Genomic DNA, 26,270 nt, shown 5'->3' with positions numbered 1-26,270 from the left:
AATTTACACCAACTCTTTTAGGCCCCTTTACAGCCACGTCACATTAAATTCACAGAACCCATCAGACCACGACATATTCATTACCACTAGCATGGCGCTCTTTGGCCATACCTGGCCCTTGCGCCATTAAACCTCAAACATCATCAAAGTGCAAAAATACTGCTTGTTTGTGATGTTCTTCTTTGTCACCTGTGACTGACTGCACAACTTACCTTCTTTTTGTGTGTGTGCAGGCGGGTGATGTTTGTGCTAAGAGGTGACGTGTTCGGCCAGTGGAATGCGGAGTGGACCTACTCCTGGGAGGAAGTGAAGGAGCCACCGACTGTCACAAGCCAAGGCATCAAGATCCTGCTCAAGGAGCCAAAGAAGAAGGCTCTTTTCGGCTCCAAGGAGACTGGAAAGATCATCCACATCAAGGACATGGACGTGGCCAAATTCATAGCACAGAGGATTGAGGAAGCCATGAAGAAGCCCCTGTAAACACATGTTCTCATCACTGCACCCTCAACTTCTGTAATCAAGTAGCCAAGCCCTCCCAAGTCACGGAATTGGCCAAAGCCACAATGGCTCTGCCATGGATGTGCTTCGTTTTGCATTTGAGCGTGAAATTTGGCTGTGTATGAGGAATTACTATATTATTTAACATATTACGAATCTGCCTAGCAGATTGCATCTAAGCAGTTTAATGTGATTTTCAAACAGTGCGTGATCTCGTTGGCATTTCAGCAACTATTAATGTTTTCTTTCTCTGCGCCAGCCAGCATCCTGCTAATGTTTTATATGCACATTGCAAAATGCGTACTTCTTTGGACATACTATGCTATGCACCATAACTGCCCGAGTGTCCTTACTTGATCAGCTTTACCTCAATTGCTTCACTATTATTATTTGTGTACATATAATTATACTTAATATCTGTGTGTAAATAAATTGTTGCCCACACTACATTAGCAACTTTGAAACTAGTTTAACGATTGCACGTTTGTATACAACTGTCTGCTTGCCCTGCATTTACCTATCTATGTCAGGACCAAACCAAAGCAAGCCTATGCACTGTGGTAGGTAACAATGTGCAGAGCATTATATATTTGTGAACTGCTGTCAGCTTTGTTTTTATTAATTGTTAACCTTATAACCTAGGAGAGACCTGCATGGAACTAATCAGACGATGGGAGCTGTGATTCACAAATGTGAAGACAACTGACATGAACCCAAGTTCCTAACCTTGTTTTAAGGCAATGCCATTTTCCTGGCTAGTCCCTAGTTGTTGACTTTCATTTCAAAAAAAGCCTTGTTGAATTTTCCTTTGAATAAAAATTCTATTTGATGATGTGTGTGTGTGTGTGTCATGGTATTCACTGCTGTGTTGCCAATTGTGTACCTATAAAGATGGCCGATTCCTACAGGAAATAATTTTGCAGTTTTATTTTGGTTTATTCTGTGCTACTGAATTGAAAATGAACAGATTAGTGAACAATGTATGCAGCAGCTTGACTGGACTTGAAGCTGGCCTCAAACATTTAGTAACAGAACAACAGGGCAATGATCACTCCCCATCACCTCGCTGTGAATTAGGCTGTCACTTATGTTGCTCTCTAAAGCATTGGATAGGATGAAGTAGTCCAGCCGCCAGCCAACATTTTTGGCTCTGGCGTTCATCATGTAAGTCCAAAAGGTGTACGCTCCTTTCTTCTCCGGGTAGAGGTGTCTGAACGAGTCCACGAAACCACTATTCAGCAGAGTTGAAAAGCTGTCGCGTTCCTCTTGAGTAAAGCCTGCGTTCTTTTTGTTTGTTTTGGGGTTGGCAAGATCGATCTCTTGATGCGCGACGTTCATGTCACCGCAAAGAACGACTGGCTTTTTGGTCTCAAGTTCCTTTAAATAGGCGCGAAAGTCTTTGTCCCAGTCCATGCGGTAATCCAACCGCACTAACTTCTTTCCGGCGTTTGGTACGTAGACGGCTACGAGGTAGAATTTTTCAAACTCCGCCGTTATCACTCTTCCTTCTTTGTCGTGCTTCTCCGCACCGATTCCGTACTTCACGTCAAGCGGTTTTATTTTCGACAAAAGCCCAACTCCGGAGTAACCCTCTTGGTCTCCGGCTAAAAAGTACGAATGGTAGCCGTCGATGCTCTTGACTTCTGGAGGCAACTTCGAATCGGAGCACTTGGTTTCTTGGATGGCAAAGACGTCGGGTTGCTCCCGCTTTAGGTATTCAAGTCCGTCTTTACCAAGCCAGGCACGCACTCCATTGACGTTCCAAGAGCACAGTTTTAAGTTCCACGGCTTCTTATTTGCGTCTCCGCTTCCATCTTGTTCGCCGACTTCAGACTTTGGTTTCTTTGACGTTTCTTGCTCGTTATTCGCAGCGGCATTGTGGTGTTCCGTGTCCGCTGCTTCTCCGCCTCCACCGCGCTTCCTTTTTGACGTCCTTTTCATATCTGATTTTCCCATTGCGAAGAATACACTTGTGCAGCGGTACAAATTTCTCGATCTCTGTGCCTGCTCCGACAAACAAAACAGTGAAGCAAAAGCCGCAAACGGGCGCGAAAAAGAGCCTGTCAGAGTTGCCATTTCAGTCACGTGCTTGGGAAAACGGAAGCCGTAACCCCCTAAACTGGTGCATAGGGTGACAAAATCATCACCTGACTTGCACAAGATTGTGGTTTTAAGGCACGCTCCCGCGCACGGTTGCTCAGAATACTTTGTCGCCACTGGAGCGGACATTTCAGCCAAGTTTCAGTTGTCTGCGTTTAGCCGCAATTAATATCGTCGTTATCGGTATGGGTATGAGTCACATGTAGCCAGACCTGCGGATTGTTCGAACGGGAGTGTACGGGTAAAGTGTACTAGTACGGGTGTATTCGGCAGGATAACAGTGAGAGGGGTTGGGCCAAGATGACGGCTTACTTGGCTGTTCCACTGAAAAAGACTTCCGAAGTCGATTTAATTAAACCATTGGCCCATGTAATATCTGCGTACTACTCCACAGCCGACGAACCGTCCAACTACAATGAAGCTCTGACGGAACTGAACAAGCTTCGTATGAACGCAACATGGAGAACCCTCGACAAGCACGAAAGTTCGTTGGATATTATGTTCAGGTACGGCTTTTTCTGCTTGACTTTTGTTATTTTATGAACGCTTGCCTGTTACTACTATTGGATCGTCTACTGAACGTTTAGGTGATGTCATTTGAGTGAACACTGTTGGCATCCTAAGTAGGTGGGTACCCTGTGTTGTGATATCCAAATCAGATGATTGCATCGATCTTGACGAGTAGCTATGCCATTTCTCCTTGTCCTGTGGCACGATATGCAAATAATGCCTTACGAAAAGTCTCCAATACTTAGTAAAATTAAGGTTATGAGTGCTTTTTCAACGAGCATTGAGCAGTTGTAGCGTCGCAGCAAGTTGACATCAGATTGTTTGCGCAGGTATTACGATCAGCTCACGTCCCTCGAATCCAAGATTCCACCCAACGACATACAGGTAAAAGGAGAAGGGTTTTTCTTAGACATAACTAAAAATGTTCACACGTAGTGTATTCACATTTATAAATAAGTAGCCACTGCAGTCTGTAGATGCTAAGAATTTGACAGCAGCAAACGTGCTTGTTGACGCCCTTCGTCGAGCATGCGTGCTGCTAAGCAAAGAATAAATAAAGATAAGTGCCAGATTCACAAGGTATACCTTACGTATTCTAAGTACCTTCACATTTGCTTAGTATATGCGATCATAAGTGCATGCGATTTTCCATCTAGCAGTTTGTGTCGTGTCAACAAAGAAGGAAAAGTTAATCGGAAACAGTACTTAGTGTTGGCAAATGCTATCATTCATACTTTCACTCAAACGAAAGGACTGAAGTGCGAACTACCAGCAGTTTTACTTGTTTTCGAGAAGTGCTTATGTAAATGGTGATGAGTAAGGGACATGTCGCAATTAACTTAAGCATAACTGAGAGTACGTAGTTAATATTTTTTTTTTCTTAGTTGTGATACAAATCCAGAGACAATATGAAAGTGCAATAACACCATCATGTTGGTGAATAGGCTAATAAATATTTAGAATGATGAAATTTACCTGTGTCTTTTATAACATTTCAGATACCATTCAAATGGAAGGATGCATTTGACAAGGGTGGATTCTTTAGTGGAACAGCCAGCTTAAGTAAGAAACATATTTGGGAAACTACATTCATAATCCCCCTGCTAGTTGGGCACTTCCAAGTGCACTTGAGTCATATCGAACTGAGTCCAATTGCACATCTCAAGCATGCTTGACTTCAATCCTGCAGTACTTGCTGAAGTGTCATGTTTTGATAGCATCAAAAATAAGCTCCATTTCAAACCAAGCCAAATGGGGATTGAAAGTGCCTGCATGACAGCGATACAATAATGAATCCATTAGGCTACTTATGATTTCCTGTCACCTAAGCACATTTTGACAGGCGGCAAAGCTTTCAGCATTACAGTGTCTAGAACTTTCCTTATAAGTGTTTTATTTGCATGAATCTACTGTAATCTTCAAGCATCACTCTAGTTCAGTTGTTTCTGCTTGGCAATGTTCATCACCACATCCATATGGTGTCCGATTTATTATACACCAAAATAAGAGTGAGGCCTCCTATGCTGATATAACCAGCAGGATTTCTTTTTCTTAATTTTGCTCCCCCCTTTCTTTTCTAATGGTTGTTTCTGCTCGCTTTTTTCACAATACTGCTATTGCTATGCGAAATTTTAACAATAGAAGATTGGTTCTTTGTTGTATTAGCATCGTATTCAATTGTCTGGAAGATGTTGGCTGCTCTATCTAACTGCATTCATTCTACGACATGTATTTCTTTTTATTTATTGTTCGTCCCCTTCCTCCCTTATGCAATGCCCTGTAAAGGGCCCTTGATAATGGTGATGTGTTTTTTGTCAGCAACGTGAGTTCAATATTTTTTGTTAGTTAATTGCTTTGTTATAATTAACTTTTCAAATATACTTACAGCAGGTACACCTACATAGATAGACATTAGAACACATTCGAAAATAAATTACAATTGTTTGCAACATGCTATCCTTTGTGGCTCTTTTTCTGTGTTTGAAGAAAAAGCCAGTGGAATAGAAAAAGTAAAATAAAACTGACTGAGCTTCTCTCTTGTGTGCCGCAACACTGCGAGTCTCAAACACTCTACAAAAGAATTAAGTGTGCACCATGCGAGACTTAGCAGTTGCATCACTTTGACAAGGTGTTCATCTGCATATGGGCATAAAATTCCTGCTAGCAGCAAGCCTCACACCTGAACTATGATCTGTTTGTGGCAGCATAAGCTGTCGGTTTCCTGTGCGAGGCCCAGTGAAAACTTAAGCATGAATGTAGCAGCCAACTCCAAAGAAATTCGCTGTTTTATATTTATGACTAAAATGGTCCATTAAATAGGCTGAATTAAATCATTCATCCCAGTGTTTGAGAGCGGCACTGCTGTGGCATGCGTGGGGTTAACCAGGTCAGCACTTTTCATCTTTTGTGGGCTTTTAAAGGGACACTAAAGGCAAAAACTAAGTCAAGCTTAAGTGATAGATTAGTGCTCGAGAATCTCTAAGGTGTCAGTATTATCGCGAACAGAGCCTTACTGATCGAGAAATCGAGGTAAATGCAAGACATGATTAGATTCCCCCATGACATTCAAGCACTTGCCCAATGGGGAAAGCACTCCTCAGTTAAATTCTGTAACTAGTACTCAACTACTCGTTGCAAAGAACAACCTTGCATTGTATAATAAGATGAAATAAAATGCTACTTGTCCAGTTCTATTTCATTTTTAGAAAAAACTCGTCGAAATTACCGTTGACAACTACGAGGTTGGTTAAAACGTTTCGTTTTCGCTCGACCCTGCGCCACCCATGATTTCACGTTTCATTACTTTCCTGATTGCGTAGTGCTGCACTGGTTATGCTGGCTCACGAAACTCATACAAACTGCAAGTAGCAGGGAATTCAACTTCCATGTTATGCCGCGGGATGCGCGAACGGTCCGTGACACTTGACCAAAAGGCAGCTGCAGTGGCGAATCCACCGATCACTCTTGGCTCGGTACCACTGTCTGTCGGGCGCTGTATTACTCACCGACGGCAGCAAAGGGTGGTGATGGTGTATGCAACGTCACCACTCCCCCGGTTGGATGGCGGGAAATTTGAATTTTTTAAAAAGTATTCACACTCTTCAGATGCAATTTTCTCGTAAACTAAGTCTTGTCTTGGCATGACACAAGCATTGCAATGTTTCTTGAGTGGTATGTAAACAGCCCACGCCAACTTAGTAGTTGCCTTCAGTGCCCCTTTAAACACAGAAAAATGAGCCGCACAAGAGAGAAAGTGTGCTGCAAACAGTTGAAATTGCCGTTTTCGAGCACTTGAAAACCTATTAGCAAGTCATTACAAACTAATTAATAAAAATATAAAATGCTGAATTTGAACTGACCCAACATACAGTTCGCTTCACCTGCATAGAAGGCCTTACCTTTTTTAGAAACCTAATGCATGATAGCTGGGGTACCCTGTATGTTAGTACATCAACTTGGTATCAAATACATATATCTATCATTTCGTACTCCTGAATGCACCGCAACCATTCATTCTGTGCATCCCTTATAAACAATGAAATGACTATGAGCTAATAAAAAGATACAATGGGTGGTCGAAACGCATTTTGCTGACTGTACATTATCGGTAAACAAGTAAATTGTCATGTGAATGTCTCCTAAATGCGCTGGTGTCCCTCTATGTGAGCAATGCAGTCGGCAGAAAATTTACATAAAATATTGTGTGTATGAAGTAGTCTGAAAAAAAAATTTTGTCTTTAGATATAATGCGCAGTTCAATAAAGGGGCATTAAAGGCAAATGCTAAGTCAACATGGACTCCTTAAATACCATTCCAGAAACCTCTTAACATTTGTTTCGTGCCAAGAAAAGACTTAGTATATGAGAAAGTTGCATTTGATGGCTCCGAATAGCTTTATCGCAATTAAAACCTCCCGCCACCCAACCGGGGTTGGTGACATTGCATACACCATCACTGCCCTTTGCCGCCATCGGTGATCAACACATCACCCGACAGACAGCGGGATGGCTTTTTGCACAAAAGGCAAATGTGCAGCCATGGACAAACTGAGCCAAGACAGAGCGATGGATTCGCTGCTACAGCTGCTTTTGGTCAAGTGGTGTAAGCCGTTCAGGCATCCCGCAACATTACATGGAAGTGGAATTCTCTGCTACTTGCAGTTTATGCAAGTTTCGTGAGCCAGCAAAACCAGCACAGTACTATGCGATGACGAAACTACTAAAATGTGAAAGCGCGGGCGATGCAGAGTCAAACGAAAATGAACCTTTCGACCACCCGCGTTGTTGTCAAACAAAACCTCAGTGAGTTCTTTTTTTTTAAAATCAAATAGAACTGGAGAAGTAGCATTTTCTTTTGCGTTATAATGCAATACAATGATGTTTTTATAACAAGAGGTTGAGTACTAATGACAGAATTTAAATGAGGAGTGCCTTCGTCATTGAGCAGCTACTTGAATGCTTCGGGGGAGCTTCTAATCGTGTCTTGCATTTACCTCAATTTCTCGATTACTAAGGCTCTGCTCATGATAATATTGATGCATTAGAACTTGACTTATCATTTGCCCTTTAGTGATCCTTTAAAAAAGAAAGAAAATGCTCACGTTTAATTATGTACCATGTTTTCACTGTCCTGTCAAGTGCCATATTCCTACATTGTTGACTATTCCGTTATTCCTGCATAGGTCGGTGTTTTCCTGTATTTATTTAGAAGAAAAAGCGAGGGGGAAACAGGGGTGCTGCAGTCGTCTCGGAGCACTTGTTTCAGTTTGATGTCTCATGATGTTTGTTTTGTTCTTTCCACTGCATCACCAGCACTCTCTTCTCTTAGCTATGAAAAGCTTTGCATCCTGTTCAACATTGCTGCGATGCAATCCCAGATCGCTGCGGGAATGGGTGCTGACATTAGTGACGACGAAGGACTAAAGACTTGTGCAAAGTACTTTCAGGTAAGTGCCTCATTGGTTTTGTGTTTTTCAGTCACTGGGGGATGTTACAAGTGTCCATAATTGCACTTTACTTTTGAAAGACAAAAATATTGTTTTTTCTCAATGATGTTTGCATTGAATTTAAGTTGATTTCTTCAGTTACAAGGTGCTCATTGTCCCGATGTTGGAAACACCACACTCGTATACAACCTGACAAAATGCAAGATGCATACTGAAGATGCAAGCAAATTACGGAAGACAAGATCTGAAATTCCGAAGCATATAGCTTCTCAATAGAGTGGGTACTTTGTTAGAGTTTAACTGGTAGTAGAGGCATCCTTAAAGAACAAGGGAAAGAAATTTTAATTATGACAATGTACATACAGTTAAATTTTGATATAACAAAGTCAGTAAAATCGGCACTTCCTTATAATGATATTTTGTTATATTGAAAAGCAACCTTTATTCCAAATGCTCTGTCTTCCCCACCCCCCACCCTATATAATTATAGGCAAGCAACAACCTGTCAACCATCTGTACTTGTGGCTGTTCTGAACCAAGTTCTACACATATTTGAATGCATTGGTGTATTTGGGGTCATGATTTGCATAGAGACCTCTCTTCACTGGTATTGGTGGGTTGTTCAAAGTTGAGCTTGAGTATTAACATTAGAGATATTTTGTGACTAAAGTTTGTGATTGAGGCAAGAGGAGGCAAATTTAAAACCTGTCTATTAGCTGCAAGTATGTAACACACAGTACAGGAATAATGTTGCCCTGCCGCAGTGATTCATTGGCCATGGTGCCCTGCTGCTTAACACAAGGTTTCGGGTTTGATTCCAAAGCACTCTGGCCGCATTTTTAGGTACTCATAAACTTGAAGTGCAAGGGAAGTACAAGGATGACAGGATGGATATGGAGAAGCACTAACTTTGAATTAAGCTTTAGTGATCCCTGTTTTACTTTGTGCTTCAAGTTTACTAGTTATAGAATACCAACCAGCTAGCCCGCTCTCAAGACTTGCATGTTTTGAAGACGGTGGAATGCAAAACTGTTTGTGTGCTGAACTACGCCAGGAGGTCAAGATATCGAAACTACACTTAAAGGAGCCAAGGTGGTTTTTATAAATTGAAAGCATTGGGTTTTGGGGAATTTCCCTCTGTGATACTCACCTCAGTGACTGTGGCATGAAGCTGCTGTTGAGCATGGAGTCACAGGTTCAGTTTCTGGTGGTAACAACCACATTTCGCAGGAGATGGAATGCAAAAACCCTCCTATAAAAGCTTTCAGAGCAAGAACATTAGAGAATCCCGTGTTTCAGACATTCCCCACTTCCAGTGTAGGATAGCAAACCGGGTGCTTGCCTAGTTGACCTCCTTGACCTTTCTGTCCTTGTTCTCTCTCTCTCTCTCTCTCTCTCTCTCTCTATATATATATATATATATATATATATATATATATATATATATATATATATATATATATATATATATATATATATATATATATAGACATTAATTTAGAGCCTTCCACCACAACTTCTGATGGCTCTTTGTTGCTTTGAAATGTTAAATGCAATTAATCAATCAATCTTCTGTCATTTGTTTTTGCAGCAAGCCAGCGGAATTTTCCAACAGATGAAGCACTCTGCACCCAATGTGCATCATGACTTAACCCCTGACCTTGAAGCTGACACAGTGTCTGCCCTGCAGGCATTGATGTTGGCCCAAGCACAGGAGAGTTTTTTTCGCAAGGCAAGTGCCGGTATGTGTCCTGCTGAAGCACTTTCATCCTGAAATTTCTTCCCTAGAAATTTCTTCGTTCGTATTCCTTTTGTTGTGCTAGCACACAGGGGAGAGGCCAACCAGAGAATAGCCAAGGTGAAGTCCCAATCCCCAAAATGTTGCATTCCTAGCATGAGTGTCGTAGTGATCACATCTTCCTTGTGCTTTCATTAGAGGGCCCCTAAACCATCTCTAAAATTTTGACGTTTTAAGTAAATCTATGCATTGTGTACAGAATACCTATAACGATCATCTTACGTGAACATGGCAGTGATATATGTCGGTGGGAAGCCACAAATTCAAAAAACAATCCCGTGCTCCTCTCCAGGCTTTTCCAGTCCCTTTTTCATTTGCACTTTGTGATGCCAGCAGCGTCCTACACGTGATATCGCCAAAGTAAAAGTGGTCAATTGGCCGGTCGGTGAGGGACGATGGCACCAGTGTGCCAAGAATTGAGGCGGGGGGGCTCACCCATTTCGCACCACAGGTCCTTCTGTGAAGCTTTCATTCTATCACATTTATTTATTTGTTTATTTGAAAAGTACTGCCAGCCTGAGTGCCAGGCTTTCAGCAGGAGTGGGTAACACAGAACGCTAACAGCAAACAGTTAAAAAAGAAACATAGAGGATGTGTGTAGGAGTGGTCAGTGAAGGAGCAGTTGTTCTGGTATGGCTGCACTTCATGGAGTTTGTGAGACTATGTGGCGCCTAGATGCATAGACTCTTGTCTCCATCGCAGATCGCTTTCAGTATAGGGGCCACGGAGCCGCGCTGTACGTAGCAGCCGCCGGAGTAGAAAGCTTCTCCTGTTTGCACCAGTCCCGTACGCATGTTTCTGGAACTCCGAACGCCTGTGATGCGGCCCCATTTCCGTCCCGTCTCCACGCACATGATCACTTTCCTTTTAATTGCGGCATCGTGATGAACTCGGCATGTCTTTGCAGTCGGCACTTCCATGCTGATTGAGCAAATGCAGAAAACAGGAAGACCGGGAGGACAGATGCACTAACCAAGTACACATACTACAGCACATGGAGAATGCTATGGCAGCTAGGCTCGAAGTGCATGCGTGGCGGCCATCTTGAAATGCCGATGGCGATATGGTAATGCAGATTTAGGCTTGTACTTGATCCTAACGCGTAGGCTATTCTTGGACCTGTTTTATCGGGAAAAAAGTGTGCGTTAGATTCGAGTAAATACGGTAACCTGGTAATCCGTAGAAGGCACGAAAATGCAGGTAAGCTTCATGTGTGGTCAGTGCAAGGCACCCAATGCCAGTAGTGCTGAAACATCTTCCGAACGGCGAGATGAGACAATGATGTCGCATGTCACCGAAATCAGACAGCAAAACTCTCGACGTAACATTGTTTTCATGTAAGACTTACATTGGTGACTGTGTCAATAGGTGCTGCACTCTCCAGTTTGTTGCTCCCACGAACTTCAATATTACATTAAAATGCGTTCTAAGCTGCTGTTGATATTTTACATATGATGCCTATGAGCTAGCAGCAATGGAGCCTACCAGTTATATTGAGTTGGGTCAGTACCCCTTTAAGGTAATCTGGGCCCTCTGCTGCTAGAGTGGTATGCTAATGCAGACGCAGTAATGTATAAATTTCATGTTGCATCAGTGTTTGTAGACATTGGCCAGTGGTAGCATAACTGTAGTAAATTTTGTTTGAACTTTCTCAACTTATGCAGGAAATGTTGCCAAACAATGCAGATGTGCAGTAGATGATGCAATAACATAATTATGTGAGCTTTAAGAAAAGTGTGCAGAAACGCGAGGTAGGTGAATGATAATTTGTCACTTCCTTTATTTAAAGACTGCCACAAGATTCGTATAACTTCTTGCAGAAAGGAGTTTTGAGTTGGCATCTCCTGCTGTCACCTCCAGCAGGAGATGACGGCTGATGTGGGCCTATCTAATTTCTTTACAGATAAGGTTGCTAACACTTATGTAACTTGTAGGAGTGTGAGAACAAATAGATTTCACAGATTTATTGTGGTTTGTGTTCTTGCAGATAAAATGAAAGACATGATCATAGCGAAAGTAGCATCGCAATGTGAAGAGCTGTATGGTGATGCAGCAAAGCAAATGGGAAGAGATTCTCTCAAGAGCATTTGGGACAGGGTGAGCCATCTGTTTATTTACTTCTTTCTGTACAAGAAATCTTATGGGCAAGACAAGTTCTTGATGGAACGTGATTATAACTCGGCGTTTTGTGGACAGGACACATCAAGAATGCACGCAGGACAGTCGCCGGTGACTTCAGCAATTGTTTTCTGTGCATTCTTTCTATGTCCTGTCCTCAAAACGCGCCATTATAACCATGCTACATCAAGCCAGCAACGAACTAGCCCATCCAAGTCGGTTAAAAGACAGTCTGCACACAGTCGATCCCAGGTATCTATCAAACCCGGATATATTGAATTATTGCCTATATCTAACATTTGTAACATCCCTCTGAAAATTCTGTGCAAAAGTACAGCGATGTACTACATGTAAATCAAATTCCCATTCACTACCACATTTGGTATATTAAACACTGCACCGCACCCCGCCCTTGCAAGTGCGCTTCTCCTAACGGAGATGCAATCGCTTTTCGTGTTGTCAAAAATATTTAATAACAAATTTGAAATGGTACTGTTTTCGCAGGTGCTGTCAAACAAGAGATTGAATCTGAATGGTAGTACATGCCATTAAGGGAAAAAATTCTCCGGCAATTACGATACTCCCTATACAAAATTTGAACGCAGCGCTAACCTGTTTTCATTTCACAATTTATTGGCTGGCGCGGACAATCTGTCTCATGCAGCACGTTGCAAACGGAGGGAAGCATTGCAAAAGAAGTAACACTAAAGCACAATGATAGCGGCAAGCGGAGTCTGCGATCGTCGAAAGTCTGATCTGTGGGTCAAGCATGTCGGCTTCAGAGTAATCGCTGTGCCTGCGTGGCTTCCAGAAAGTACGTACTACACAATTGTCGCACATACAGTCAGTTTACAAGAAGCTTTGGTGACTTGCAAGAAGGCTCAAGAGATGGCGCCACCATCCTGAACATGCTGGCCACGCGCCCCTTCTGAAACCTCCTCTATAAACTCTGAGCAGACGACATATCAAGTTGCATCTGGCTCTCCCGCTCCTCTCCTGCTGGTCGGCTGCCGCCCCATCTCGAAACAGTCTACTTTCTGTACCTCCATGTAACCACACCCATTCGTCTACTCCATGCTTAGTAAACCCAGCTAACCTCCATTAAAAAAAGTCCAATGTTCTATCGTCCACTATACGAGACATAACGAAACATGGTGTCAGAAGTGAACTAGTGCTAACATCAGCGCATCAGCAATGGAGAAGATTCCTGCACCTGCGAAATTCGACTCCAGAGGAAATGCTGCGGAACAATGGCGAGCCTTCAAGCAGAGCTTCACGCTGTCCCTCAAAGCAACTAGCACACCGAGAGCACCATCTGACCGGCAAGTAGCACTTCTTTTGTCCGTCGGTGGTTCTTCACAGCTTGAAATCTACAACACTTTGGACTTCGGGGGACCGACTGAGGAAAGACCAAACCCAGAATTTAACTATGCATATGTCATCAGCCTTCTCGATGCGCACTTCTTACCAAAGCACAACGAGCTGTACTTGCAGTACGTCTTCCGAACTTGCATGCAACGGGACGAAGAGCAGTTCGACAGCTTCGTAACAGATTTGAAGCTCAAAGCATGCGATTGTGGATTCGGAAACGAATGAGAAAAAAATCATCCGCAACCAGATCATCTGTGGTATCTGTGACGAAAAAGCCCATGCAGACATTGTCAAGTTAGAAGATCCGACGCTAGAGAAGGTTCAAAAGGTGTGTCGAGCACACGAAGCAACAAAAATTCAAATGTAGGCATTTAAAGAGGGTACTCCATCAAGCAGCGATACAGTGCACGCAGTGAAGAAATTCGTCCATCGCACCAATGCCAACTTGAAAAGCGCGAAAGGAAAACCACAAAAATCTAACGTACCAAAATGCAGGTATTGCAGTGGTAGCCACGAGTGCAAGAGAGAAATATGCCCAGCTTGGAAACAAACATGCAGCAAGTGCAAAAAACGAAATCACTTCACGGCAGTTTGTAAAAGCAGCAAGGTAATTGCTGGCCTGGCAGTAGATAGCGAGGATGAAAACATACTGGCAGTTCGAAGCCGCAAACTAAGCTCAGTTCACATGTCTGTGAGAGTGAACAGAACACAAGTAAATTTTCAAGTGGACAGCGGTGCAGCTGTTGACGTCATCCCGGCTAGAAACGTCAAGCAACAGCAAATACAATCGTGCACAACAACACTACGAACGTGGAATGGAAGCAAAGTTCACTGTTCAGGCAAGGCGCAACTAAGATGTTACAACTGCAAACGGACAGAGACATTCTGTGGAATTTATAGTGGTTAAAGATGACTTCACTCCTCTCATCGGAAGATCGACAGCTGAGAAAATGGGTCTGATAACCATAGACTATAACCTTGTGGCTGGAATCGACGAAATTCCAGAAGAAAATTTTACTCGTCACATAGTAGAAAAATACCCAGATGTTTTTGGAGGCACTCTAGGAACACTCCCGAGAAGAGTACACTTGGTGACTAAGCCAGATACGCTTCCGAAAGCGATAACAAGTTGCAGAGTGCCTGTCAGCATTAAACCGCAATTAGAACAAACATTGGCAAGCCTGGAAAAAAGAGGTATTGTTAAAAATGTAGCAGAGCCAACGCAGTGGGTGAGCAGATTGGTTGGGGCAACCAAGAAAAATGGTGAAATGCGAATATGCATTGACCCACAAGCACTGAACGAGGCTCTCGAACGAGAACGTCACACATTGCCCATCCTCGATGATGTGCTACCCGATCTTGCCAAAGCAAAAATCTTCTCAAATCTAGACTTGCAAGAAGGCTACTGGCAATGTTCTCTCGATAATGATTCAAGCTTTATGACCACATTTCAAACACCGAAAGGTCATTATTGATGGCTCCGCCTGCCGTTTGGACTCACTGTAAGCAGCAAAATTTTTCATAAAAGACTTCAAGTGGCACTTCAAGGACTTAGCGCAGTTCTCTGCGTTGCAGATGACATGCTTGTCTATGGAGTGGGTGAAAATTAAAAAGATGCTGTCGAAGATCATGACAAGAAATTAGAGTCTACTCCAGAAACGCCAACAAATTGGAATTCGTCTCAACAAAGAAAAAACTCAGCTCAGGGCCTCATCAACTGTCTTCCTGGGACACGTGCTGACAAAAGAAGGACTAAAAGTTGATCCAAATAAAGTCAAGGCAATTGAACAAGTGCCAAAGCCAGTCGATGTCCAAGGAATACAACGCTTCTGCGGAATGATCAACTGTCTCCAGATTCTCGCCGAAAATTTCGTGTGTATTAGAGCCATTGAGAAAACTCACTGTCAAGTATACACCATGGCACTGGGGAAAACTGCAAGAAGAAGCATTTCAAAAGGCAAAAGACGCTGTGACAACAGCTCCAATTCTGGCCTACTTCGACTCAAGAAAGCAGTTAGAAATTCAGTGTGATGCAAATGATCTTGGACTCGGTGCAGCTCTTCTTCAAGACGGGCAGCCAATCTCGTTCACCAGCAGAGCACTTACACCCACAGAAAGCCGCTCTGCACAAATTGAAAAGGAAATGTTGGCTATCGTCTTCACACTAAACAAGTTCCACCTGTACACATTCGGAAGAGAAACAAAGATCATCAGCGATCACAAACCACTGCTAGCGATCCTGAAGAAATTATTGGATCAAGTTCCAAGACGACTACAAGGCATGATGCTTCAGACGCAAAGATACAACATTGTCATCGAGCACAGACCAGGCAAAGAATTACTTTTGGCTGATACAATGTCAACTAAAGCAGTGAACAAGAACTTGAAAACATCAGTCTTGCACTACCTTCCTGTGATAAAGGAAACCCTGGAAAAGATTTGGTCTGCAACTGAGAGAGATGAATCACTGCAAAGGTTGAAAGCCAACATCTTGTCAGGTTGGCCACGAGATAAGCTTCAACTACTCCAAGACGCGCATGTACTTCACATACAGAGATGAGCTTACAGTTGACGACAACCTCATATTCAAGGGATTACGTCTAATCGTACCGATTTCTCTGAGAGGTGAAATCAAAGCAACGCTTCACTCATCACATCTTGGGATTGAGAGCTGTCTAAGACGCGCTCGTGAATGTGTCTTTTGGCTAGGAATGAATGCAGAATAAAAAGACCTCATCGCAGGGTGCAAAGTGTGTCGAAAGCACGCTCACTCCCAGCAATGAGAAACTCTCTCTCCTCACCCAGAACCAAGCTATCCATGGGAGCGAGTTGGATGCAACATTTTCGAATTGAACGGAAATAACTTCTTGATCGCAGTGGATTACTACAGCAACTTTTGGTAAGTGGACCAACTGAAATCATGACCACCAATCAAGTAATACTCGAACTAAAGTCTCTCTTTGCAAGACATGGAATACCAAGAATCCTGATAAACGACAATGGACAACAATTCACCGGTGAGGAATTCGACAACTTTTCGAAAAGCTGGAACTTCGAACATAAAACATCAAGCCCAGGATACCCGCATTCCAATGGAATGGCTGAATCCGCCGTAAAGACAGCAAAAATGCTGCTCAAGAAAGCAGAAGACAGCAACTCAGATACACAAATGACGTTTCTTGATTACAGAAACACTCCGCTACAAGGACTCAACACTAGTCCAGCGCGATTACTCATGAGTCGCCGCACTAGAACGACTTTGCCAACACCATCGGAGCTATTGCAACCTAAAGCAGTCGACGTGAGCGAGAAAAGAAAGGTGAAAAAGCAAAAAGCAACGTAGTACTACAACAGACAAGCCAAGGATTTGCTGAGCCTAAGCGAAGGTCAAAGTGTCACAGTTTGACCATTGAAAGGCAGAGCATGGGTCAAAGGGACAATAACTATAAGAATTGACGAAAGATCATATGAAGTTGGTGAAAGCGTGCTGCGAAGGAACCGAGTATTTATCAGACCAAGGACCTTCCGTGACTGCTGATAAAAGCCAACACAAACAGCCCTACAATACAACGCAACCAGAAGAGAATACCAACGCAACAAATCAGGCAAACCGCACCACCGTCAGACCTCAAAGAAACACAAGACTTCCAAAGAGGTTCGAGGATTTTGCCGTTGGTTGAAAGATTATCACCAAAAAAGGATGGATGTTGCAAGAAGGCTCAAGAGATGGCGCCACCATCCTGCACATGCTGGCCACGTGCCCCTTCTGAAACCTCTGCTCCCACTGTTGCGGCAGCCCTCCTTCTCTATGAACTGAGCAGACGACATATCAAGTTGCGTCTGGCTCTCCCGCTCCTCTCCTGCTGGTCAGCCGCTGTTCCATCTTGAAACACTCTACTCTCTGTACCTCCATGTAACCACACCCATTCCTGTGTACTCCATGCTTAATAAACCCAGTTAACCTCCATTAACAAATGTCCAGTGTTCTATCGTCCACTACAGTCGACTCTCGATAATTCGAAGCCGCTTAATTGGAATTTTCGGTTAATTAGAAGTGAAGTGCTGGTCCCGTCAGTTTTGCATGTAATCCTATAGAAGAAATCGCTCGATAATTCGAAGTCCTCATCCAGTAATATTGTTTAATTGGAAGTTAATTTTCAGCCGGGATCCTCGAGGTGACCGTCATTCTTTGGTAGAATGTGCAATTTTTCAAGTGTTGCAACAGTTCCGTGCTCCGCGTTGGTGTCATCGTCACCGCAGCCGCCCGCAACGCCATCCTTCTTGGAGCGGCGCGATTATTCATTGCTACGGCTGCCGTGGCCTCCGCGATCAACTCTGGCGGGAGGCGAAGCGGCTTCCGCCGGAGCTGATCGCGGAGGCCATGCGGGTGCCATAGGTACACGCAGTGCTGCATACTGGCAGTGGCGAGATTGTGCGAGATTAGTCTTGCAGCGTGCACAGCGTATGTCGAGGCGTTTGTTGGTCGAGCGCCTTTGTGCGGGAAGCTCGTAGGCTAGGTTGTTCCACAGGGTACCTAGTCGCGCAGTTTATAGCCATGGCAAACCGTGGCTCTTATCGCACGCTCGACCTGGCAACGAAAGTCGAGGTTTTGAAGGAAGTTGAGAAGGGAGGTGCCGACAAACAAGACATAGCGCGGAAGTACGGGATCAAGCCGAACACACTCTCAAACTACATCAAGAACAAGCGCACAATAATGGATGCATTTGAGAACGACAAGTTCAAGACTTCTCGGAAGCGAATGCGCACCGGCGCTTACCCAGAGTTGGAGAAGGCTCTGCTGGTTTGGATTAGGGAGGCCAGGAGCAACAAACTTCCTCTCAGCGGAGACATCGTTGCGATGAAAGCCCGAACGCTTGCAGCAATGTTGGGGATCGATGACTTCGTTTCGTCAGATGGATGGCTGACGCGCTTTAAAGATCACCATGACCTGGTTTTCAAGAGCGTGTGTGGTGAAAAGGCGTCCGTTAACCAGGAAACATGCGCCACGTGGAAGGACGGAAAGCTGCGTGAATATCTCGCCGAATACAGACCGGAAGACATCTTCAATGCAGATGAGACGGCACTCTTCTATCGGCTTCTACCAGAGAAGACCCTGACATTCAAGGACGACGACTGTGCTGGGGGCAAACGCAGCAAGGAGAGAGTGTCGGTGCTGATCGCGGCAAACATGACTGACACGGAACGATGTCGGTTACTTGTGATCGGGAAAGCCGCGAAGCCGAGATGTTTTAAAGGCGTGAAGACGCTGCCTGTGGACTATAAGGCGAACAAAAAAAGCGTGGATGACGGCCGAAATCTTCAAGAGCTGGATAAGCAAATTGGACCGCAAGTTTGCTGCTTCGGACCGCAAGGTGTTGTTCCTTGTCGATCACTGCAGTGCTCACGTGAATGTGCCAGCCTTGAGTGCAATACGCCTCGCATTTTTGCCTGCAAACACAACGGCTGTTTTGCAGCCAATGGACCAAGGCATCATCAAGAATGTTAAAGTCCTGTACAGGCGGCACCTCCTCGAGCGCATGATTTTGTGTATGGATAGCTCCACAAAGTACGAGGTGAGCCTGCTTAGTGCCATCCACATGTTGGCGCGAGCATGGGATCGTGTGAAGCAAGAAACAATCGCAAACTGCTTCAGGGCTTGCGGTTTTGTGGCAGCTTCTTCAGAGGATGCCTCTGAAATTTCAGCGGCGGAAGCGTCAACAAGTGAGCTTGACGGCACTGATTTTGGTGTAGCTCTCGGGGACGTCAATTTTGAAGATTACATCGCCGTAGACAAGGCGCTCGAAACGTGCAGTGCGCTGACGGATAGCGAAATTGTAGAGATTATTCGGCCCCAGGAAGCGACCCAGGAAAGCGACGATGACATTGAAGGCGAGCCGCAACCTAAGGCTGCCGATGTAGCTGCGGGCCTTGATCTCGCGGAGCACTTCTTTGCCGCTGAAGGTAACGCGGAAGAAGCGTTCCGCCACATCTACAGCCTGCAGAACTTGCTTTCAGCAGTGCGATTCGGCAAGAAGAAGCAAATCAAGATGACCGACTATTTTTCTTAGAGAAAATACTCGATTTCGCCACAAATAAAGTGCTGTTTTTTTGTGTTTTGTGCTTAATTAGAAGTTCGATTAATTCGAAGTTTTTTGCGGTCCCCGGGAGCTTCGTAATAATGGGAGTCGACTGTATACGAGGCATAACGAAACAGTGACAACAGCCAACAGGTAGAACTGTCACTAACATTCGAGAAACTTCTGATACACGTGGGCACATTGCGCATTGAGGGATAACATTTATCATTTGTTGTCCGATAAAAAGCAGTCACTATAGAAAGATGAAAGAAGTGAACAGACGACGCGCTTCACTCTGGCACCATCTCGTAACGATAGTCGCAGAACATGTCATGCGCGGCACCAGGGGACACTACGCTTTTCTCTTTCATCCTTCTCTATTGAGCTTGTTCACTCAGTTATGGCACTGCCGCAGGAACGGGCCACTGAGAGCTGTGCTCTGAAATGATCAGGGTGTTCTCAGTTTTGCTATACATAAATGGCTGATATGTGCAAACTGCAGCCGTTTGTCATCTGCAAAAGCAGATCGCCACTCTGCTTCCAGAACACCCGGTCCGAAATGAGTTTCACAAGCAAGCTGGAAGACACTCTCTCTGAATGGTGCCGGGCATGGAATGCCAAACTAGAGACACTGCTGCCAGGTTTGTCTTGTAGACAAGAGCTTTCCGTAAATGTTGTATTATGATTACACAAGTGGCCAGAGCGTTTCCAAACCCAACCTGCACTTAGACGGCTCTTTACATTACAGTTTGAATTTAAGAAAACCACCGCATGCCACATGTGCATTTTGCGGAAAGACCATTGCAGCAGCGGTGCACAAGACTCGGCACTGTGCCATTCGCGGGTCCGCGGAATGGGCTTTGATGTTCTGCTAGCCGAGAGGCACTTCTGAGACTAACAACATGGGTGTAGTATCGGCAGCAACTGATGCAAGGGTTGGGGGGGGGGGGGAGTGCTGAAAATGAAGGTACACCCCAACCGCAAGGCGTTGGAGTGCTGAGCAGCACACGAGAAGAGATGTGCTGACTTTTCAGGACAGTTACAAATGAGGACAACTGCTTCCAACCGGAAGTTGGTTCCAAAACCTGACAAAACAATCCAGCTTGCTTGTTGCCCATATATGATGGTCAGTCATTTAAATGGCATATTGTTTGTATTGTTTGTTTGTTTCTATTGTTTGTATTGTTTGTTTGTTTGCACACGATCACGATTGTTCATGTGCGATTTGCAGTAACAAATGTGCTGATGGTAACACGGTGTGTAGCCATTTCTACCCTTTCTTGAGTAATGACGTGCAACATGCTCTTTGACGTGTGTGAGATGCACTGCAGTTGTGCGTCTCTGTGATGTAGGGTGTTACAGTTAGTCTTGCAATTAGTATATCGAAGACCATTCCACAGCATGAGGGACTTGCAGCATTCGTGATGAGAAAATAAGTAGACTTTTATGCGTTCGACATGGCCTTGGATAAGCAAATCAGTAAGTTCCTGCTTCTTACAATCTTGGGTAATTGTCTGAGATGTGTAGAGCTTATAGATAAGCTATAGATAGGCATATTTTATATTTACAATCAATATTTTGAAAAATATTGCAATCCCCTTTGAGTTCGATATATCCGGGATTGACTGTAGTATGTATTCACTGCTTTGTACTTCGTTGCAGCATAATTGTTTATACTTGACGATTGCTTCTGATAATTGCTAATGAAAGGAAAAATTGCCATCCACGTAACTGTAGCACAAAGCTACAAAGGGAACTGTAAACAGGTTTCTCAAAAGGAAAGCTTCACTGTTGAAGAAATATTGATCCTGGTCCCGGGATCGAACCCAGGACCAATGCCTTTCCTGTATCACCAGGAGGCTAGCAGAATGTAGAGCAAGCTTGAGTTAATCGACAACTCAAATCAGATTCATCTATGAATATGAGGCAGAATCACACTGAATGTGGCAAATCAGTTTACGGAAGCCTACAAGGTGGAGGAAGGTGTCTAGTGTTTAAATGAACCATAAGAAACCCCTTGGCTTCCTACTGTTCGAATTATATTCCTTTCAGTGTCACTGAAATACCAGTATGTTTCCGCTTTTCTTTCCTGCCATATTCCCTTTAACATTCCTTTTGTCAGATAGGAATGTGAGGACTACACCAGGAGAGCAGTAGCCATTATCCTTGTCATTTTTTTTTTTTTTTTCATTTCTGAACAACGAAAAATTAACCATTGTGTTCATTTTATAATATTTGAGGGAAAAAAAAACGCTGCTCTGGGGGTTCGTCACCTTCGAAAAAACCTAACACTGAAAGGGTTAAATGCAAAACTAATTTGCACCATTCAGTATCAACGCACTGCTCCATCCCCACTTGAAGTTATCAGTTCATCAGCATGCTTATGAGATATGTTCTGTGTTCAAAAACAAAGGGAAAAAATTATCAAGAGTAGTCCACAGAGGATGCTTCAGGCCAGAGCCAAATGTTGGCGCCATCTTTAAGCACTCCTTGTTCAACCACCATTGAACATTTCGTCATTCTTATAATTTGTGTGGTATGACTTTTTTTTAAGACGAGGGTATTTTGTTCGACCTGCAGAATCCTAACTCTAAGGCCTTCATTTTTACTTTTCTTCTTTTCTAATGCACTTTTATTTTGGGCTTGTGGCTAGGCTTAATGCATTCACCCTTACTCTCCTACAAGGAATGGCTTCCAATAGTGGTCAGCAAGCAGGCAGCATTCGGCGCCATAGCGCAGTACCATCAAGCGCTGTTGTGCCATGCAAACAAGAATGTCGGCGAGGAGTTGGCGAGGCTGCAGCATGCCATGGAGCTGATGAAGACTGCCGAAACACAAGCAGGGCCATCATTTTCGTTTCGCGACGAGGTCAAGAAGATCTCTCTCTTGTACGAGGATGTCAGGAAGGACAACGACTTCATCTACCACGCCCGCGTGCCTGACATCAGGAGCCTGTCGCCCATTGGCAAAGCCGTGCTAGCCAAGCCTCTGCCGGTCCCTGAGAAGTTCAGCACTTCCGGCCAAGGTATGTTGATGGCAACCGTTCGTGTTCAATTTATACTAAGGGGCTCATCCGAAAGGATCAAACATACGGTACATTCGACTGGTTCTTACCATGCTCCAACTCAGTTTGCAGTGATGCAGATCCGTCTTGAGGTTGGAGACAGAAAAAACCTATCCCAGTTGAATGTTCAGCTGCTCCCAGAGCAATCGGAGTAGCCATGCGATCGAGATTTTGTTAGATCTCGGGTGCACTCCCAGCCTGAGGGTGACAGCACCTATGAGTGCTCTGAGCTGGAGCGCAATGCTCTGTACGAACCAGGTGAATGTGTTCCGAGCGTTCAATTTCGACCAGCCAAATTTAAACCACCCCACAACAGTGCTATAGAGTGCCTGAAAGCGATCACTCGAATGTGCCAATAATAGGGAGATCTGTTCAGCTTTCACCAGCTACAAATCGTAGGTAGTGAACAGCTGTCAATGTCGCTTTTTTTACCTCATTGCTGCAGGTTTTGTACACCTCCTTGAAATCCTTAAATTTTTAAAAGGAGCTTCAAGGGCCCTTAAGACTCCTTGAAAATAAATGTGCTCCTTGAATTCCTTGTAAACTTGGGATTGGGGGCAACTTTTTAAGGTTCAAAGAAACAAACTCTGCATAGTAGCTATGCATGTACACCCATCTATTGGAAAACAATGCTAGTCATTTTATTTTTGGTGCGATGCTAAGTAATTGCAATGTAGCACATCCACAACCACCTACGACAGGCTTGTTTAAATTGCCAGTGCTATCCTGGAGCTAGATAAGAAAGTCAGATCAAGTGATTAGGCCATGCCACTGTTTGTTGTTTTGCTAGTTCACACTACAGCCATCATGGCTCTATTTTTGGGCCCTACACTATAGAAATGCCTGGTGCAAAGTAAGTCTCAGCCATTTGGTTTCAACATAAGTATCCTTGGCTGAAGTCAGACACTATACTTACCGTCATACCAGTCGGCTATTGACTTCGTTACATTGGGAAACTAAACTTGGAAAAGTGACCTGAAAAGGTTAAAGTATGTGTCCCACTAAGCAGCTGCTTAGCTGGAGAGAGAGAGTAAAACATCTTTATTAATAATATCTGAATGGCGAGAGCAGTGTGGGAGGAACCCTCAGTCCAGGGTCCCTAAGATGATTCCGGCGATGTTTCGAGCCCGTTGTATCACTGCTCGGAGGACCTCGGGAGGTCCGTCGCGGAGGGCATCGTCCCACAGCTCTTTATTGCGTAGGGGGTAAAGGAGAGTTGGCAAGGGAGGAAAGAGGTTTGCAGTGCACTCAATCGTGACGTGGAAGATTGTGGGCGAGCTGCCGCAGCCAGGGCAACGATCTGCATAACAGTGTGGGTAGAATTTATTGAGAGAGACAAGATTACGAAAAGTTGAGGTTTGTAACTGGCGTAATGCCACTGCTTCCTCCCGCGCGAAGGACGACGGTGGTGCAGCGTGGGTGCGACGAATGCGTGTATAATGACGGAGTATGTCTTTATAACGGAGCAAGGAATCCCCCCACTCTGAACTAGTCGCCTCACCACGCCGAGTCGCCCGGAGGGAAATTTCTCGGGCAACCGCATGTGCACGTTCGTTACCCGGCAGCGAGCTGGAAGAAATTGCAGCTAAGAAGGAGATTTCACTATTTTTCAGTGTAGTATGTGCATGAGTAAGGTTTGTTTTCCCCTCCTTTAATTTTGGTCTTCACCGTCCTTGAAATCCTTGAATGTTGTCAAATGTTTTGTACGAACCCTGTTCCTGGATTACCTTATGCACTGGTCCGCAGAAGACTAGGGTCAGTGCTGCATTTTTGTTTACCTTTATTAAAGATAAGCCTCATGCCTCACTATGCTGAAAGATATAGGTTACCTCCATAAATATAGCCATTTTTTGTTGTGTAATCTATAAGCCTAGACTTTGTTTCTCTTGCCTGGCAATATTTATTGCATAAGAGAAGTTTTGTTTTTATTTTTCTCTGCATCTCCTGTCACATTTTAACATGGTTCAGTTTGAAAAAAAGAAATCAGTAATGTGGAAGAAGCAAAAAACACTGCGTCCAAGGTGAAACTGGACCTAGAGCTCTGCCTCTTATATGTCAGTAGTGATGTTACGGCACACACGCACCGGGCGCATGAGTGATAGTCTCCACAGTGGCAACTTTTCGGGGTATGTTCAACTGCAGCCGAACGTGGTTGCTCAGTGGCTATGGTGTTGGGCTGCTGAGCACGAGGTCACAGGATTGAATCCCGGGCACGGCGGCCGCATTTCGATGGGGGTGAAATGCGAAAACACCTGTGTACTTAGATTTAGATGCACTTTAAAGAACTCCAGGTGGTCGAAATTTCCGGAGACCTCCACTACGACGTGCCTCATAATCAGAAAGTGGTTTTGGCACGTAAAACCTTAAATTATTTTTTCAGCTCATATTGATAGGTGCATACCTTTATGCCAGAGTTGATCGCAGTCATGCATGGCAGTAAGAGTAGTGTTGTACACGTTGTTTAAGGGCGTATCTGCCTGATACCAACACTAATGCAGCCTCATGCACAATGCGCAAGTGTAGACTGGCCAATAGGAATCATCCATTTGATGGTTCAGATCAAGAAGGTGCATGCTTGCTTTTAAAATTAGGTTGTGTAAAGAGCACTCAGTTTTATCGTTCGGTGCATATGACTTAAGTGGCCAAGTGAATGTAAGGTATACTATTAAATGAAACCGATAGGCGTCGAATAATTGCCAGATTTGCCCTTATGACTTCGTGTGGTAGTTCCTCGAGTACAGCTGGGGTATGATGGTGGTGTCGCAAGAGTTGGTAATGATTATACAGTCACCAATCGATAATTCAAACACAGATAATTCGGACCTGCTTGATTATTCGAACGTCTTTGCAGCACCGCCACTGGCCCATTAAACTTGATGTACTTTTGTTTGTCTGCAGGGACAGCGTGATAATGGTTGAGATATGGACTGACCAGATTGCAGGCAAACGTATGTGTGCACAGCAACACATCGACACACTTGGGCCGTATTCTCAGACAATCATTTTCAAAGATAATTTGACGTCGCCAGTACCGGACGTATCAGCGAGCAGGATCTCTGTCACTGTGATAAGCATCCCTCGCACTGCACCAAAAACGCCATTGCGTCTGGCTCTAGTCTCGCAAGAACTCGGGAAAGCGAAAGTATCCCTGAAAGTGATCATCCAAGAATGCGGCGCAGCTTTTTTTTGCCACTTGTTAAATAATGTCTACTTTCTGGCGAGTCCTATATTTCAGACCTTTTTGGCGATCCCTGTTGAGTCTGAATTGTCGGTCGATGACTGTATTTTATAATGTGCCTTTGTTAACTTGGTTCAATTTCTTTTCCTCAGATCTTTTTGGTGCCTTGCTGCCAGTGTCTGTCAGTCAGGCCATGCAAAAGTTTGAAGTTCGGAAGACTGAGATTGTGAATGGGGAGATTGCCCGGTTAAGGCAGCAGACTCAGTACCTGAATGGGTATGTACTCGGCAAGCGTTTTGCTGTGCTCTTCATTCTTTGCTTTGTGTGCCTCATGCTTTGCTGTTATTAGTGAAATCAAGCTCTAGTGTTTAAAGTTGCCAGGGCCACCACATTCAAATAATGTAAGCAAACACTTTGGTGGATGTTTCAGTAATGTGGCACCCACTTTATGAATGATTGTGGCTTGGCTGAAGTAATCAAAAAAAAATTTAGCACTCTGTAAGACTTCAGCAGGCACAGCTGAATCTGATTAAGCAGGTACAGTTCAATCTGATATGTTACTGGTTCAAGTGACTTGCTGGCTTATACATTCCTGGCGGGCGAACATTAAA

The 26,270-nt window shown here is 44.1% G+C and overlaps 3 protein-coding genes across 5 annotated transcripts in view; 2 read left to right on the top strand and 1 right to left on the bottom strand.

The window, feature by feature from the left end:
• The window catches only part of Vps13 (vacuolar protein sorting 13C), a 236,898-nt gene extending 235,568 nt beyond the window's left edge, over positions 1-1,330 (top strand). For both annotated transcript variants that reach the window (XM_075693536.1, XM_075693537.1), the window contains one exon: positions 234-1,330. In XM_075693536.1, coding sequence (XP_075549651.1) covers positions 234-480 — 247 coding nt within the window. In that variant the 3' untranslated portion in view covers positions 481-1,330. The remainder of the gene's footprint in view (positions 1-233) is intronic.
• Positions 1,331-1,410: 80 nt separating this feature from the next.
• Positions 1,411-2,727, bottom strand: LOC142583186 (exodeoxyribonuclease-like). Its single transcript, XM_075693540.1, has one exon. The coding sequence runs from the start codon at positions 2,725-2,727 to the stop codon at positions 1,513-1,515; it is 1,215 nt and encodes a 404-aa protein (XP_075549655.1). The 3' UTR covers positions 1,411-1,512.
• Positions 2,728-2,898: 171 nt separating this feature from the next.
• Positions 2,899-26,270, top strand: part of ALiX (programmed cell death 6-interacting protein-like protein AliX) — a 51,969-nt gene continuing 28,597 nt past the window's right edge. For both annotated transcript variants that reach the window (XM_075693539.1, XM_075693538.1), the window contains exons 1-8: positions 2,899-3,104; positions 3,438-3,492; positions 4,107-4,170; positions 7,920-8,053; positions 9,645-9,795; positions 11,839-11,948; positions 22,103-22,442; positions 25,812-25,935. In XM_075693539.1, coding sequence (XP_075549654.1) covers positions 2,899-3,104; positions 3,438-3,492; positions 4,107-4,170; positions 7,920-8,053; positions 9,645-9,795; positions 11,839-11,948; positions 22,103-22,442; positions 25,812-25,935 — 1,184 coding nt within the window. The remainder of the gene's footprint in view (positions 3,105-3,437; positions 3,493-4,106; positions 4,171-7,919; positions 8,054-9,644; positions 9,796-11,838; positions 11,949-22,102; positions 22,443-25,811; positions 25,936-26,270) is intronic.

This window comes from Dermacentor variabilis, chromosome 5 (genome assembly GCF_050947875.1).
Source record: "Dermacentor variabilis isolate Ectoservices chromosome 5, ASM5094787v1, whole genome shotgun sequence".
Classification (NCBI taxonomy): Eukaryota; Metazoa; Arthropoda; class Arachnida; order Ixodida; family Ixodidae; genus Dermacentor; species Dermacentor variabilis.
The sequence above is the reverse complement of the archived record's forward strand: the minus strand, read 5'-3'. Positions and strand labels throughout refer to the sequence as shown.

Bases quoted from the DNA above. Each gene is read 5' to 3' on its own strand.
- LOC142583186 (XM_075693540.1), bottom strand. From the start codon at position 2,727: ATGTCCGCTCCAGTGGCGACAAAGTATTCTGAGCAACCGTGCGCGGGA.